The following is an 18,055-nucleotide window of genomic DNA, read 5'->3' as shown; positions in this document are numbered from 1 at the left end:
AAACCCTAAAATATGTGGCTTGAGAGTCAGGTATAAAAAAGTGAGGAAATGGTTGTTAGAAGCTGTAGGGATGATGATCCATCTTACATGGTGGCAAAATAGTTTGTATAGTTCTCATGGAAATAAAGCAAATACTGTATCTAGAACTTACAGCCTTAGGGGAAGAGATTAGAAAAGAATTAAAAATAAAGTTTAGATTAAAAAGAAAGTTAATAGCACGTGATGGCTGCTATTGACTGTTTTGCTCGGTATTATAAGAAGTGAGCTCAGAAAAGGGTTGGCAGGTGTATAATCAGAAATGAAAGGGAACAGAGAAAATCATAAATTCTGGGTCCTATAGGGATAGAATATGAAGCTGCTTTTTAACCCCAAACTGTGAAAGTAAAAGTTGAGATACATTTTGAATGACAAAGATCTCGAGACTGACTTAGCCTCACAACAAGAATGAAATAGAAGGTGTGGCCAGTGACACTCAGTTAAAAACTCTGAATGAATTAGGGGACACACACAACATCCTTTCAATTAGACAAAATGGCCCAGAGAAATAATTTTTGACTACATGGTTTTCTCACTGGTGCCAAATACTGGGCACCAAATACTACGGATTAACTGTCAAGAGAGAAATAAAGATGTACCTGTGCTATATTTCCTTGTTCCTGAATGTAAGGAAGCAAAGAAATAAAGGAGATCTAAGAAGTTTGTATAGTATCTAACTGTGGGAATGATTATTAGCAAATGGAGATGACTGGGATCAAAGACCTGAGAAGGTGACTAAATGTTTAAGAGGCTTTTGGTGCTAAATCCCCCTCACAAGCCTGTGACTATCTAAAACTTAAACCTTGGGCACTCGACCTTCTTTAGAGGGGAAGTAGGCTGAGAGACGGAGAAGGCAATGGCACCTCACTCCAGTACTCTTGCCTGGAAAACCCCATGGACGGAGGAGCCTGGAAGGCTGCAGTCCATGGGGTCCATAGAGTCGGACATGACTGAGCAACTTCCCTTTCACTTTTTACTTTCATGCATTGGAGAAGGAAATGGCAACCCACTCCAGTGTTGTTGCCTGGAGAATCCCAGGGACGGGGGAGCCTGGTGGGCTGCCATCTATAGGGTCACACAGAGTCAGACACGACTGAAGCGACTTAGCAGCAGCAGCAGCAGCAGGCTGAGAGAGTTTGACCTTTGAATCTCACCAAGGAGGACTGTGGAAAAGGAATGATTTCCCAGGATGGATCTAAAAACCATAGAAAATATCAAATTGGGGAGCATCCCCCTGAGAATCAGGGCCCTCGCAGAGGACACCCCATGGAGTTGGGAGTGTCATCTGAGTGTTTTGTGGCATGGGTGTGTGCTATGTGCTGCATTTTGGGTGTGTGTGGGCCTCTGGTTTACATCCAGACGTGCTGTAGGTATGCGCACGTATCACCCAGAGATCCTGGACTTTGAGCTTAATCCCTTGACGGATAGGTGTTTGGGTCATCTCCCTTGGAGGGGAGGATGAGTATATTTTGCTCGCAGGAAGGAGAGTGAATCACATTTTTGGTGATTAGAAGGGCAAACTGTGGGAGTTATGTTTCCACCAACTCTTCCTGGCTTTCTATTTTCTGGGGACTGGGAAGGATTGCATTTCCTGTCTGGACGGGGTCTTGTGACAAGTTCTGGCCAATGAATTGCTGGGGGAATGACATTTTAAATTCCAGGGAAAAACCCACCCAGGCCTCTGCTGGAATGATCCAGACAGTGGCTGCTCCTTCAGCCCCAGTCCAGTGTGAGGACAGAGGCGCCAGCCAACCCCGGGGGGCACGTGCCTCCAGGTGATTTGTTGGTTTTAGCCACTGAGATCTTGAGCTTAGTGGTAACACAGCCCATTCTGCCAACACACTTGCCTCATTTAAAAAGGCTAACGGGTGCCTTCTATGTAAGAAAGCATAAAACACTGTTAAGAAGGAAAGACTTTGGAACTTAATCTGCTAGGACTTGAATTCCTAGCTATGCAACTTACACTTGTATGACCTCAGACTATGTATCCTTTCTAAGCCTCATTTCTCCCATTGGTGAAATAGGAATAATCACTGTATTAGTTTCCTAGGGCTGCCAGAAACTACTGCAGACATGGTGGTTTAAAGCAACAGAAATGACGTCTCTCATAGTTCTGGAGGGCAGGAGTTCAATATCAGTTCACTGGGCAGAAATTAAGGTGTTGGCAGGGCCAGGGTCCCCCAGAGTCTCGAGGAGAGGATCTGTCCTTTGCCTCTTTCAGTGTCTGTGGCTACCAGCACCCTCCTTCCTGGGGCGACATCACTCCAGTCTCTGCCTTGTCTTTGCCTTGCCTTCTCCTCTTGTGAATGTGCCATCCCCATCCTCTCTCTTCTAAGGACACTTGTGACTGAATTGAGGGCCTTCTTGAATAATCCAGATAATGACAGTGATGGTCCTTAACGTAATCACATCTGCAAAGACCCTTTTTCCTTCTAAGGTAATACTTAGAGGTTCCAGGGATTAGGACCTGATGGCTTTGGGTTGCTATTATTCAGCCCCTACAGTAACAATACCCACCTCAGAGGATTTAATGATATAACACTTACAAAGCAGACATTTAACAGTTATTCAGTCAATAAATATTAGTTTTTATTGTTATGTGAATGTATCTTATTTTCCCTCAAATGTCAAGTCTTAACAAGTTACTGCTTTAGACCCCACAGCCCACCCAGGAGGTGCCTCATAAAACGGAAAGAGCTATTAAATTAATCAAATCTTAAGCTGGGTAGTTATGAGATTAAAAACTATTCTTGCTCTAGAACTAACACCTTTGATCAGTGAAACCAGTAAATGCATTAAATTTTTGGTACAAATTAAATTAGATACCTCATATTTTGGCCAAAGAGCCCTCTGATTTCTAAATACGCTTTAAAAAAAAATCAAATTTCCTTTTTACCTCCTTGTGTTTTTTTTTAACCAGATGTGAAAAATCGGACCTTGTACTAAAATATGGTTACTTATTCAAAAACACTACGTTTGAAACTCCTGCCTTAAGAAATGGCCAAAGTGTTATTTGGATTTAGTGTGTTAAAAGAAAAAAATCTTACAGAGTCAGAAATATTAGTTCTCAGTGGAAGCATGATAAAGAAAGGCTGGGCAATAAACTATGTCGCCCCTCAGCCTCCTGCTATTTTTTACACCGCGTTAATACTGATGCAAATTGACTCGGGTTTCAGTGCCTGGCAGACAGGGCTCTGGGAATACTGTCCCCCCCAGTCCCCCCTCGGTTGAGCCCTGCCATTAATCACCACTCGCCTGTCTCGAGATCTCCCACGGTTTGGTCACGGCTCCAAGGTCACAGGCTGTCATTAACATTGATCTGAAAAACAGAACCAAACAAAACAGCCTGAATAATCTTTTGTTGCATTCCTAAACAAACCCGTCCCAGATACATAAATAAATAAAATGGGACCGAGGCCAGCTCACATCTTCTTTACCTCCACAAGGGAAGCACTGTTTATAGTCCCATGTTTAAATCTCCATCGTGCAACCACACTGCTTCGGAGGACAAAGCTCACACTCCCTCTCAGCGGCCCTTTTGTTTTGTCTGCGGTAGATCAAGGAAAGCCAAGCCCTGCTTTCTCCCTACCTAAACCAAGCAAGTTCTGAAAATAATTTGTAATGGACAATGCTTTTTATTTTTAACACTCAGCAAGGGAATCAGTATATAATACTACCATAGCTGGTGAACCTATTTACCAAAGTATCACTGATGGATGGGGACGGAAGAAAACCCACAGCAAAAGGCAAATAGCCTGCCCTGTTAGGGGCTCCGGCATTTTTATCGGCTCCACAGAGCTAATATTTACGAGGGAGAGACACACGGTTTCACTCCAGTTTACTACCTGGCTACAGCCCTGTTTTACAAGCGTTACGAAGAAGAAACATATTCAGCCACAGCTTTTATTAATTTGAGCATATAAGAATATACAGGCAAGATCCGGATCAGATCTTTGAGGGGCAGATTTCTATTGGTTTATCTAGAATCCACACTGAACCCTGGGTATAAAAAACACGGGGAACCCCAGTTTCAAAACTTAAAATGTACGTGAGAATATTAACATAAGCAATCATGCAAACCATGAAAAACAGTGTACAATTCAGCCCTAAACAGACTGCCTTTAAGGAAGAATAAAGAATCGGCAGACAAGGGTCTGCGAAAACCAAGACAAGGGTTAAAAGGAGAAAGAAGCAAACAGACACCATCACCTGGAGCATTCTAGAGAGGGAGGCTATGACAGACATCAGCAGCTCTGATGCTCCTAACTGGGTGTGGTGGGAAGGGGAAAAATCAGGCACACTCTTTGTCCCAAATCTCTCTTTGTATTAAAGCTAGCTGCATGTGATGAGAAGTAGTGAAGGATCTGAGCTGGGGAACCACATCTTGGCTCACTCCTTTTGGAAGAAAGGGGTGGGTTGTTAAAGGTCAGAGGGCTGTCCTGACGTCAGGTGTTAACATTTCATACCCTGCTGGGTTTGAACGCCTTAGAAACACGTCTGCTTCCCAGATGGCAGAGCATGCCTGGACGGTGGTGAGAGGTTTGTGTCACTTCCCCAGGAAACTACTCCAGGGAGCAAGGCAGACCGGCAGATAACAATAGGTCTTTTAAAGCGTACTCAGGCAGCACCAGTTAGGAGCAGCGCTCTCGGAGTCAGGCAGCATCTAACTCCAAACACTACCAAGCTAAAACCTGTGCAGAGAGACACATCAGCCTATTCTTCATCTTTGGTCTTCTGTGACAAGTGCTTCCGCAGTCCTCACCATGTGCCTGCCTCTCCACTAAACACTGTACCAACTACCTACTAACTAACCACTAAGTAAATGACTCCCCATCACAGAGTGCTATTATTTCTAGTTTCCAGAGAGGTCAGTGGAAGTGTGGAGGGATTAAGTAACTTTCCCAAAGGAAGGAAAGGATTCAGGATTCCGTGCTTATCACGAAGCTGCCGCACCCCTCTTGTTCTACTCCAGTGCTTTTCATTTTAGGACCATTTTAGGACCCTCTGCTGGGACCAGAAAGGGACAAAACTGTAGGTAATGTGTTGGACTTTGTATTCTCTCTCCCAGACAGGAAATAAAATCTCTGTGAGCTTGCCTACTTGTACCATAGTTGATCATTACTTAAGTCTCATCTACTCAATAATTTGAAGCTTACTTCTCAAATTCATGTCAACATTAATCAGTCAATCAACAAATTTTTTGAGTATCAGCAAGGTGCTCTGATGATGAGAATTCTAATAGCTACCAGTTATTGAATGGGGCTTCCCCAGTGGTTCAGTGGTAAAGACTCCATCTGCAGTGCAGGAGCTGCAGGAGACCCAGGTTTAATCTCTGGGTCAGGAAGACCCCCTGGAGGAGGGCATGGCAACCACTCGGGTATTCTTGCCTGGAGGATCCCATGGACAAAGGAGCCTGGTGGGCTTCAGTCCATAAGGTTGCAAAGAGTTGGACACAACTGAGCGACTTAGCACACATGCATTGAACAGGCATTAAAGAGTGATTTATATCATCTCTATATGAGGTAGAGATACCATTATTATCTCCATTTTACAAAGCAGAGAATGTTTTGCCTTCCTGGATGGGGAGGAGTGGGGGGAGGTGGTTAGGTACCTTGCCTGAGGTTACATCACTCAGATCACATCACTCAGTTACATCACTAGGGGGTATCAAAACTAGGGCTGGGATCCGAAAAGTCTGACAGAACATCTCTACTTTCAGTGAATACAGTGGAGCCAGGAAGTCTGTATGGAGAAAGGAGACAGAATAAAGGCTGGGGAGGAGGATGGCAGATGTCGAAAACCTTTATCCAATTGGTGTAGGGAGTCAATTAAGGTTGGGGGCTCAGTTAAGGAGGCACTTGGCCAAAGCTTCAAGGAGAGGACTTTAATACCTCTTATTAATTAAGAGGTATTAATAGATGTGGGAATAGTTTAAAGGAGAGAGTGGAAGCAGGGTGACTGGTAGGAAAGTGTAATTAAAAAGGGCATAAAACCAAGAAATGTGGGGATGGAAAGGCAAGGATAAGCGTGAGCACTTACAAGGGAAGAATTGAAGGAGGTGAATGGGCAGTTTTATCTTATTTTTTAGTCAGTCTCTGTACTTAAAAGGCCATCTCTGGAATAAGAGAGGAGGGAGGGAGCTTGCAGCAACTGTTGGTGTCTTGATGTCTGCATAAGTCTGGTCTGATTTACAGTTAGTGGTGCAATCTGCTTAGTGCAACTGCAGGAATGAAGGTCAGAAATGTCTGCCATGGGGTCAGAAGAGGCCATGTGACCCTAGAGCGTCTGAGACTCCCAGTGGCTCACTGCTACCATGATTCTCCTCTAGTTGCCAAAATTACTTCAATAATTATCTTGAGATAATCATAACTTTCTGGATTTGTTCTCTAGTTTTAAAAGCATTTGCAACTAAAAAGAAATATTTGGGGGGATAAACTGGGAGACTGGGATTGACATATACACAGTACTATATATAAAATAGATAACTAATACGGACCTACTGTATAGCATAGGTAATCAACTCAATACTCTGTCATGATATATATGAGAAACGAATCTAAAAAAGAGTGCATATGTGTATATGTGTGTGTGTGTGTATATATATATATATATATAACTGATTCACTTTGCTGTTATACCTGAAACTAACACAACATTGTAAATCGCAGCAACATTGTAAATACAGTAAATTAAAAAATTACTATATAGTAATTTTTTTAAAAGAGGAATACGTTTTAATTTAAAAGATTTTAGTAAAAGATCACATGTATGAACTGCATTTTATGCTTACCAAACAAAAAGATGACACCTTGCAGTTGACAGTCTCTCATTGCTTTAAATTTTATGCACAAATACAGATCCCAAAAGGCCAACATAAGATGACAGTATGGAGGTAACTCGAGTTCTGTTTAGCTTTACCACCACCGCGCTACCATTGTTTATTCTGAATATACTGCTTAAAAGCAGAAAGGTGACATCCCCAAAGGTTGGAGCATTGCATGTGGAGTGAGGCCAAAAGGTTCTGCACCGTAAGGAACTTACTCTTGAAAGTGCATCCCGAGCCCACCTGTGTTAGGGCTGACGGGAACACTGGGTGTTTTGGGAATTAAATTACATGTGTACAATCCATACACAATGAAAGGATGAGTAATACTGTGTTAATTTGAAGCTTTCAGAGCAATTATTTTGATCCTCAACAGTAACCTCAGCAGTTGTTTAGAATTTATACCAACAAAAGAATTTTCTCTGGGATGCATGTCTCATCGTTGACATTGTTTAGATTGCAGGCACATGGTGATGATAAAGAGCAGGCTAACTTTTAGTTGGTTTTATTACTATTTTAAAATTCTCTGGGATGGTGTTTCCCAGACCACCCCCTCCTTCACATGCACATGGTCAGAGTCCAGCTGTGAAATGGGGTGGGGGGTGCAGAGCTGCAGGGAAAGGAGAGTTCCTGCAGACTTCATCTCTGCTTTATGTACTCTGCCTCCAAATAAGAGTTTTCTTACCTATAGGGTTCCCTGCAGAAAAGTTTGAAAACCTCTGTGGGAAAACACTCATGTGGAAACACACAATAAGCGCTGGCATTTTAGGAGCTGTGCTCCGGAGAGAGGCCAGACCCCAGCGGTTCTGGTAGGACAATTTGTGAGGATGCTGAGGAACAAGAGAAGAATTCCTTGAGGGGAGATTACATTTAGGGGGTAGTAAGGAGGAGGAGGGCTTCCCTGTGGTTCAAACAGTAAAGAATCTGCCTGCAATGCAGGAGATCAGGAAGATCCCCTGGAGAAGGAAATGGCAACCCACTCCAGTACTCTTGCCTGGGAAATCCCATGGACAGAGAAGCCTGGAGGGCTACAGTCCACAGGGTCACAAAGAGTCAGACATACTGAGTGACTAACACACACACACAGGGAGAAGGAAGGGTTAGAGAAAGACAAATAGGAGAAAAAAGAGTCAGAAGATAGCAGAATATTCAGAAGAGCATGGGCTTTGCAGAAGCCAAGGCAGGAGAGAGTTTTAAGAAAGGCAAGGCCAACACAATTCAGACTGTGAAGAGATCTAGGAAGCTGGAGAGAACAAAGCTCGTAGGATATGATCCCTGGGAGATGCCTGGTGACTTTCAAAAAGTGCAGAAATCACATTTCAGCAACTAAATTCCTCAGTTGAGGAATTTACTGTAGATACTAGATACACTTTGGAATGCTATGCAGCAATCAAAGATGATGCTGGTATGGACATGGAAAGAATTCCAAGGCATACAGTTGAGGGAACAAGCTAGCTCAGATTGATATGTAAATATATAAAGTATGTTAAACAAACAGATGGACACTAAATAGCATGTTTCCCATGGGTACACATGTATGGAAATGCTCTGACAATAGTCTGAAAATGAACAAGGAATTAAAAACAGAGCAAAGCTGTGCACAGCATGGGAACTGGGAGTAATACCCCAGGAACTGGGGCTTTATCCATCATGTTCTGATCTGTTACAGAAAAATGTATTCCTATCATTACTTGTGGAATTGAGTGATCTAAAAAGAAAGAAACTGCCTTGTACGAAGTTAGAGGAGTGTGGCTGAGCTGTGGGATTGAAGGAGAGGAGAAACCTATGATTGGACCTTAAGAAGAAGGCAGACTTTAGGGATGACTTTTTTTAACTGAGGGAGATGGAAGCATGTTTTTTAGCCTAGAAAGGTCATGCTGGGGAAAAAACTAAAAGCCAGATTTTGAAAATGCCAAAAGGAGTAAAATTGTCACAGCAAGGTCAGAGGTCAGGGGTGGGGAGTCGGGGAGGAGGGCCGGAATAGGAACCTAGAACAGGAAGCTGAGATGGAGGTGTTGACAAGAGGAGGCCCCCGATACCACCTCGGGAAGGACAACAAGAATGTCATCTGAAATGATAACAGAGCGAAGTATGAATGCGGAGGAGGGCAGGTAGAGGGTCCTTTGGTGAGACAGTGAGCAGAGGGTCAGCTGTGGAGGCAAGGGGCAGGCAGGCTCTGTGTTCTGAGACTGGGATAGAGGCTGGGGGCTGGGCTAGGGTACCTGGGGTGTTTTCAGTGGTTGCCCAGCTGTGGGGCAGATGCACTGAACCCAGAATCCTGGCCTCACAAGCTTTCCCAGGAATACTAAACAGCTGTGGAACAGGACTAAGGCACTGTCTGTGGATGGGTGAGGTGAGGACGGTGGAAGGACAGGGCAGAGGGAAAAAGGAACAGTGCCTACCCAGCTGGAGTGGCTGCAGTGGGGAAAAGTGGTTAAAACGCGCCGAGGAAAAACGAGAGTTTGCTGCTGTCTTTCCTAAACTACTGAGAAGAAGTCCCATGAAAAGTCTAGAACAGATGCCTTATTCCAAACACAAAAATCTTTCGAGTGGTTTTCCATCTAAAATGCCTGCTGTCTCTAAAAACAAAACAACCCAAACTTAACTCTCCACTTTCCTTTGTTTTGTGAAACTGTTTTCCAAGGTCCCAAAATCCCATCTCCAATGCACTTTGCGTGCCTGCTGAAACACGACCAGTTCAAACATCTTCTAATTTTGAAGGCAAATGTATGGAGAGGAGGCAATATAAAATAAATCAGAAGATGAAAAGACATATTCTCTATCTTTTCTCTAATTATTCAACTAGTTTCTGAATGTTTTGAATGTAAGCTAAGATTTGGTCCTTTAAACATCACTTGTGCACTCTTAGCTGTCAAAAAGGCATCGGTAAATCTTCAAATACTGAATAAACACACAAACAAGAGCTTTTTCTTACCGAAATATATCACGATGGTTTTTGATGTTCCAATCATATTCTCCTTTACTGACAAGTTCGAAGAATTCCGTTCTCCTTCTGCATGAAATCAAATGAAAATTCTCAGTCTGTGTGGTGATATAAACACATTTATGGGAAAATATGACCACTTCAACCAAGTAATTTAATATTTGAAATCATGAGGCTAAAATGCTATCAAAATAAACCACTTTTTAAAAAATGTTGAGGCTTTGACAAAAAGCCACAATCATTTCCAAATGTATTTACAACAGAAGAGATTATCAAGCCATAAAACAGAAATCAGTGTGGTCCCGCATTTGGGATTACCTGCTGTGAAGCCCTGTGACTCTTACTGAAAAAGTCAGAGAAGGGAGGCAAGGACACATAAAAGGTGGGAACAGTTCCAGAATGTTCTTTTATCATTCAACATAGAACTGAGCTGTATGATCATCCAAGATAATATAAACTCCCTGGTAGTAAATTCAGGACAAATACTTTTGTAGAGGTTAAAAAGTAACCATTTCATCATTTCAGGGCCTTAACACATCGGCTATGGAGTCAGAAATAACTGTGTTTAAACCATAGCTCAGTCACCTCCTTTCTGTGCAACTTTGGAAAGTCACTTAAACACTCTGAACCTCAATTTCCTAATCTCTAACTTGAAGGTCCTATTTGGTGACTCAGAGTTATTGTGAGGATTAAGTGAGATGACATGCAACGTGTGTTTATTAGTATCAGCACATTTTAAGTGTGGCTACACAAGCATGTGGAAATGCATGTAGAGATGTGTGGATATGGAAAAGAAAAGAAGGGAACCTTCGCAATTTGTGAAAATAGGATGCCATTCCTATTTTCAAAACTTTTGTTTAATCTAGTTTTATGATTTTTCATTTTTATAATGAGAAAGGAAAAAAAGACATCACCATTTTGGCTCTTTAAGAATCATTTCCCAAGGTCTCACATTTTTGGCACTTCCTAATGAGAGGCTCTTTAAAGGATCCTGACACACTGCTTCCCAGTGTGCACCCCACAAAATGCTAGGCTTAGGAGGTGCTGCATGTAAAGGGGGTGCTCTGGCCAAGTGGGTTTGAGAAATGCTTCCTGTGATCCTTGAAGATTCACCACCCACATTAGCCTTTTGAAGGCTCTACAAAACACTGAGATAGAAAAGCCTGGAGAAGGCAATGGCACCCCACTCCAGTACTCTTGCCTGGAAAATCCCATGGACGGAGGAGCCTGGTAGGCTGCAGTCCATGAGGTTGCTAAGAGTCGGACACAACTGAGTGACTTCACTTTCACTTTTCACTTTCATGCACTGGAGAAGGAAATGGCAACCCACTCCAGTGTTCTGGCCTGGAGAATCCCAGAGATGGGGGAGCCTAGTGGGCTGCCATCTATGGGGTCGCACAGAGTCGGACATGACTGAAGTGACTTACTAGTAGTAGTAGTAGTAATAGAAAAGCCTACTCGACTTGACCATAGACTCCCATGGCACTGATGTTTTAAAGAATACACTTTGGAAAATACTACCATGGCATTTATGGTGGAAGTCAGAGTAGGATCTTGGACACTTAGTGCTGACTCATTGTAGTTTGGGGGACAAAGGACAAGATGCTGAGTGCTACTGGCTCCCCTGTTTCTTGTCTGGAGTCCCCATCACCACCTGGGTCCTTACTGTTCCAAGCAGACTTCTGTCATTTATTAAGCACATGACTGACTTTGGGTAGGTTAGGGTTGGTGGGAGGATTTATGTAAAACACTTAGCAGAGTGCCTGACACACAGTAGCTCTTTAGAAAGGATTAGCTACTGTTATTAAGCTCAGAAGCATTGGGTGTACTGGCCCCAACTGGTGAGTGGCAGAGCTCGGATACAACACAAGCTTTTGGAATAACAGTTGCCCCAAGCAGCAAAGGGCTTTCCCTGGTGGCTCAGATAGTAAAGAATCTGCCTGCAATGCAGGGGACCTGGGTTTGATCCCTCGGTTGGGAAGATCCCCTGGAGAAAGAAATGGCAACCTAGTCTAATATTCTTGCCTAGAGAATTCCATGGACAGATGAGCCTGGCAGGCTAGCCCATGGGGTTGCAGAGAGTCAGACATGACTGAATGACTGACACTTTCACTTCACTTCATACACTAATGTATAGCAAAATTGCTGGGTCATAGAATGATTCCTATGTTTAATTTGAGTTTTCTTTATAAATACAGATTGTTAGGGGCATATGTAACCTTTGAAAAAGGCTGCTGTAATTCTCTGATTTATAGGTCAGAAAACTCAAGGTGAAGGAAGGTGAAGTCATTTCCCCAGGATCCCAGGGCAGTTATGAATAAATCTAGGTAGATTCCAGGCCCCCAGCTTCCCAGCTCTGGCCTGTGTGATAATCTTTATAAACTGTGTGTAGCATGAGCCTTGGAGGCAGAATAGCCTTGCCTGCTATGAGCGTCTGGACAGAGATATGACAGCATCACAGGCTGCTGTACTGAGCCATGGTGAGCACCAGACAGAGGTTTCCATCAACAAGGAGATGCTCCCAAGAGCTGCACATGGCCCAGACCAGAGTCGTGATCCTCAGCCTTGGTGGTATTTCTGACCTCCTCCTTAGTGATAATCATTACAAAGCAACAATGTGAAATTCACTGTACTTTTGAGAAAGGAACTGGCCCACACAACTGCTCCTTTTAGCATCTATATGTGTAGATAGAGTATACGGAGTCAAAATCAACATGGATGAAACTGTTAGGAGTGCTTTTAAAACCATGGGACTGCTAAAATGAACATTTGAAAATCCACAAAGTTATAACACTCCCTGGATCCAGACGCCTCTGTCATGAGGAACTATATCATTAACTTTTCAAGAAGATCATTGGCAACCTTGGTTTTCAAGGACAATGGCAAATACCTCGGCTAGTGAAAAGCAACTTACTGGAAAATCTCATTTATAATCAGATATGTTTTTATTAGGCTTTTATCCTGCTCTCCTGACATATGTTCCACTCAGAAAAATAGCAGTCTTTAAAAAAGCATCATTTGAACAGAACTGGTAAAATTACCCTCAGAAATAATTCTAAAGATTGGTTACCAGTCACCCATCACTACGTTGAAAGTCTTTCTTGTTTCTCATTTATCTGCAAGGCACCTTTTTTTTGTAAAGTGAGAAATCACCAACCCTGTGTATATTTTAATTGGGAATATTTTTTGTAATGTTATATAACTCTCTATATAAGTATGTACACATATTCTTTATCTGTTTATCTAACTGTTCTGAATCTACTAAAAGTCTTTGAATGTTAGGAAGATTTTTACCGTCAAGGTGGCAATTTCAACTCCAGAATTATCAGACGGGGTGGCAGGGGACAGGGTGAGATGGGTACAGGGGAGTAAGATTCTCTTCTCTCCGTGTTCTTATAGCTCATTCAACAGGCAAACCGTACATCTGCAATTGATTCCTAAAGGCAGATTCTGGAGAGATTTCTGGACTTTGGGCATAAAAGCACCACAGAGGAATAGTAAATTAGTAGGCAGATGTTAATTCCAGTAATTATGACTAAAGGGAAAAAAAGTTATATGTTTCACTTTGAAAGTGAATTGTGTCCCTGTGTTAGACTAGCACCGATAACACAAGGACCAGCTAAGCATTAATACCTGAATAAAATTATCTGTTAAAGGCTGTGCTGTTGTTGACAGCACAAATAAAACTGGCAAATGCAAGAAATAGAAAGAGCAGAACAACTCTCCGTATTGATAATAGCAGAAAATTAAGACAATACAGGACCCTACACATGAGTTCAGTTGATCTATAATCTCCAGGTCAAGAAGAGATTCAAGGGGTTGCTGGATGGGGCGTGCCCTCGTTGCCCCTGCATTTACGTGGCCCCTAGCACTCTCCGTGGGCTTCCTAGGCAGTGCAGTGGTAAAGAAACTGCCTTCCAGTGCAGGAAACACAAGAGATATGGGTTTGATCCCTGGGTTGGGAAGATCCCCTGGAGTAGGAAATGGCAGCCCACTCCAGTATTCTTGCTTGAGAAACCCCATGGACAGAGGAGCCCGGTGGACTATAGTCCACAGGGTCACAAAGACTTGGGCATGGCCGAGCAACTGAGCATGCACGCACGTAGCTCTCCCCAAGGTGGGGTATTACTGTTTTTCTCACTCTCACACTGGGCTCTGAGTCCTTGAAGGTAAGAATGATATCTTCTCTCTGTGTGCATCCCCAGCAACTAGCACTGTGTCTGGCACAAAGAAGGCGTCAGTAAGTGCTACTGGATAAATCTCTCATGTTTTATTCAGTTGCAATATCATATGGATGGAGATATGAGGGTGAATCCTGGAGAAGAGAATGGCTACCCACTCCAGTACTCTGGCCTGGAGAATTCCATGGACTGTATAGTCCATGAGGTTGCAAAGAGTCAGACAAGACTGAGCAATTTTCACTCACTCATGAGGATGAATAGATATAAAATGCTTTGATGTTCATCAGAAAGTACCAAAATATTTCTTCCATTAACTTGTCACTGTGTCTGTAGTTCTACCATTAGAGTAATTTCTGTGGGTTAATTAATCAGCTCTGTTAAAATATAAGAATGTTTGGGAAGGAACAATGGGTCAAGCTCTGTACTCATTACACCTCACTATGCATTCGTTTATCCTCTTCCTTTCCAAGAAGGGACTAGTTGAGTGCAGGCAACTGTGGAGGTTGAAAACATTGAACATAGTGGACCTTTAACATTCATTGAATGATGAATGAATGAATACACCCATCTGCATAGCAGTAGAAATATTTGTTGGGTTCTTATTGTGTTTTATAAAATAAATTGTTCTAGATATTAGTCTAATTTTTTAGAAAGATGGTCAAACTATAACTCCCAACAATCTACGCTAATTTTGGTACATTCTGTTGTCATCATCAGATGCTTTGAGAAATGCTCCTTTTTGCATCCTTTTGGAAAGACAGAGACAAAGAAACCATTAGACTGGGCGTTTTCTGTAATTGTTGATGAATGTTTGCAGAGCACAAAGGGAAGTGAAAAATTTTCAACTTGAAGATTAGTCTGATTAATTTAGAAAGCCAACCGGAAAAGCATTAAGCACCCAAATGGGTATATAAAATCTGAATTCTTGGATAATTCTCTATTTAAATAGTGATCTGAGGCAATGTGGCGTGGAGATATGAGCACAGAAACCTTGATGACTTTGGGCAAGTCATGTACCCTCTCTAAGCCCAGGTATCCTTATCTAGAAGATGGGGATAACAATATCTACCTTGCAGGTTTATATGACAATTCAATATCAGAGAGTTAAAATTTTGAAAATTTATTATGTCAGGCAGTGGGTCAGGTGTGGGGGCTCCAAGAGTGAGCTACAGAGGAAGATGTCTGCATTCACAGAGCTCCCATTCTAAAGGTGATGCAAGAAGATGCTGCAATCCTAGAGCAGTGCAGGGCAGCAGCAGCAGGCACCTGAGATGAGGGACACAGTATTCTGAGGTCACAACCTCCTGAGATGAATGCTGCACTGCTCCTGCTACCTAGAGGAATACCTTCCATGACGGTACTCAAGCTAAAGAGGGACCAATCTCTATTATGTCCCAGTTTAGCTCAGCGATAGGCAAGGAGCCTCTGCTTGCAGTCTCAGCCCCATGGGTGAGTCTCCTGAGCAACTCTTACCTGGGGTCTCAGCCCATCCCGACCTGCTGGTGGCATCTACAGCCAGCTGAATCGCACCTGCATGATATCTACTGTGTTTGGAATTGGAGCCACTGCTGCCTTTGGTTTCCAAGTGTTTTCAGGAGTGGCCTCAGTTTCCCCTCTGGTTCTCTTAAACTAACAGTTACAGAACTGCAGAGAGAATGGCAGAGTAGCTAAATACATTTTGGAGTCCAAATACTTGGTTCCAATCTCAGCTTTACCACTCAACATGGTGAGCAAAACACTGACTTTCTCCCAACCTCAGTTTCCTCATGTGTATGATGGGGTCAGTAATAGTACCTGCTCTGACAGAATCCCTTTAAGTGCTAAACAGAATAATGTGTATATCAAACTCCCACGTGAGCACTCAGGGAATTTTAGGTATTGTTTCCACTAATTGTGGAAGATGCAAGGTCATCTTTGTTAACTTACAGGCAGAGAGTCAGTCCAGGACCACTGTGACATCTTGAAGTTTTAACGCTTGTAATTTTGGATCTCTCTCTGTCTGCCCCGACAAGGACTATCTCTTATGGTCCAAAATTTCATTAACCTTTCTGGTTGAATGATTGTTTTCTTTATAAGGTACTTAAAATTGTCAATGTTTTCAAATTTAAATTATTTAGATTACTTAAATTTTCATCATCTTTCATACAGATAATCTCCTTTGGCCACCACCAGGACTCTAGGAGATCGGTATGGGTGAAGTACCGGTTCTTCTGTTGCTGACAAGGAAACTAAGGGAAAGAGAGATTAAGTGAGTGACTCTCTCAAAGCTACACGGCTGGTTACCAACAGGGGATATCTAATTCCTGCTTGAGATGCTGAAATTACTATTTAATTATGAAAGCTGTATTCACTGCAGGGACTCAGAAATAGGCACAGAAATCAATTTCAGAAAACCACTCAGCGGTAACTGGAAAATGTTTTCAGTGAGTTGGAAAATCAGACTGAAGAATTAACCCCCAGACTTAAGGTTGTGAAGCCTAGAAATTCACACTGAGTTTTTTTTTTTTTTTCGTTTGTTTGTTTGTTTTAAACTTGTGAATTCTGCTTTCACCCATCATTTGTAGTATAGAGTCTTGAGCATATCCAAAGCCATTAGAAATTGACTTTACGAGGTTTTGTGGTTGTTTTTAAAAGAATTCCATATTTCCAGGAATTTTACATTGTTCTCTATTGGCACGTGGCAGGATATCCTGCCACTAGGAATGAGTCATAACCCTCAGCCCATGCCCTCAAAGGCCTGGATCTTGTGCCTGTCCACCTAGACCCCTTCTACAGTGACTTGCCCCTTCTTAGGGGAGGAAAGCAGTGAACTTCCTTTCTGGTTGGCCTCAACTGTTTCAAGGCTTTTGAGTTAAGTAGCCAGGACAGACCATGGGGTCACACAGAGTCGGACACGACTGAGCAACTTCACTTTCACTTTTCACTTTCATGCATTGGAGAAGGAAATGGCAATCCACTCCAGTGTTCTTGCCTGGAGAATCCCAGGGTCGGGGGAGCCTGGTGGGCTGCCATCTATGGGGTCGCACAGAGTCGGACACGACTGAAGCAACTTAGCAGCAGCAGCAGCTAGGACAGAAGAACCAAGCATAATCCAAACTTCTAGAAAGTGTACAAGGCCATCCCACGGCCCACGTTTCTTCCGCCATTTCTGCTCCAGCCAGCACCGTGGCTCCTGTCTCCGCTGCCCTGCACCTCCCTTTCTGCCCTGGCACTGCTTTGACTCCACGTGTGGGATGGGGAATGGCTGTAGGAATCCCCAGCCCTTGGGGATGCGCATCCTGGAAATGCATGGAAGTTTTAACATCCATGGGACAGCCTTGGTTTATGGAGGCTGGAGGCTGATGGCAATTCTGAGGTGCAGCTTATATAAGTCTTCTCAGATAGTCCCTGCGGGATCAAGCTTGACTGACCAGAAGGGTGGCCAACAAGTGGACGTGTCTTTAGAAGAGCTTCCCTCCTTCCCCATTTCACTGTCTTGGTTCTCGACTCCCATTTCTGATGTTACCTCCAAAAGTAGACTATGTGCATGCAAGCTCTTGTCTCTGGCTCTGCTTTGGGAGAGAGGAGGGAACTCATGCTGGTTTTCATATTAAACTGGTTCACGTACACCTGGGAAGGTCAATATTTCCATGTATAATGCATCCCCAATTTAAATGACAAGTACTTGATTCTTCCTTTAGAGAAAGAATACAGTTTGTGGAAAAGCCCCAAAACCAGAGGTAGAGGTTCCAACTTATCCACAAGTTACTTATGTGAGCCAAGCTACACTATTTAACCTACAAACTTAGTACCTGATCTGCGAAATAGAGGAGATAAGTTGGATGACATCATTGCTAACAGTCCTTTCAATTCCACAACTGTATCTCTGTGAAATAAAAGTAACTGGGAGACAGTTTGTAGTAACTGCTTTCCCCTTCATTAACCCGAGGAGTTGTCTTGCCTAAAAATATGGCAATACTTTAATGCAACTTTAGACAGGCAAGTGAATCAGCCTCCTGAAGGTCTAGATTAGAGAAGGAGCAGCTATTCAGAGCCTCAAAACACAATAACACTCACAGAAAGAGAACAAGC

At 42.9% G+C, this 18,055-nt stretch overlaps 1 protein-coding gene across 1 annotated transcript in view; it reads right to left on the bottom strand.

Annotated features, from left to right (window-relative positions):
* The window catches only part of PDE11A (phosphodiesterase 11A), a 423,445-nt gene that overhangs the window by 42,886 nt on the left and 362,504 nt on the right, over positions 1-18,055 (bottom strand). Inside the window, exons 16-17 of the mRNA NM_001205422.1 lie at positions 9,795-9,872; positions 3,292-3,355 (exon numbers count right to left, since the gene is read on the bottom strand). Of these exons, the coding sequence (NP_001192351.1) occupies positions 3,292-3,355; positions 9,795-9,872 (142 nt within the window). The remainder of the gene's footprint in view (positions 1-3,291; positions 3,356-9,794; positions 9,873-18,055) is intronic.

The sequence above is a fragment of the Bos taurus genome, chromosome 2, assembly GCF_002263795.3.
Source record: "Bos taurus isolate L1 Dominette 01449 registration number 42190680 breed Hereford chromosome 2, ARS-UCD2.0, whole genome shotgun sequence".
NCBI lineage: Eukaryota > Metazoa > Chordata > Mammalia > Artiodactyla > Bovidae > Bos > Bos taurus.
The sequence above is the reverse complement of the archived record's forward strand: the minus strand, read 5'-3'. Positions and strand labels throughout refer to the sequence as shown.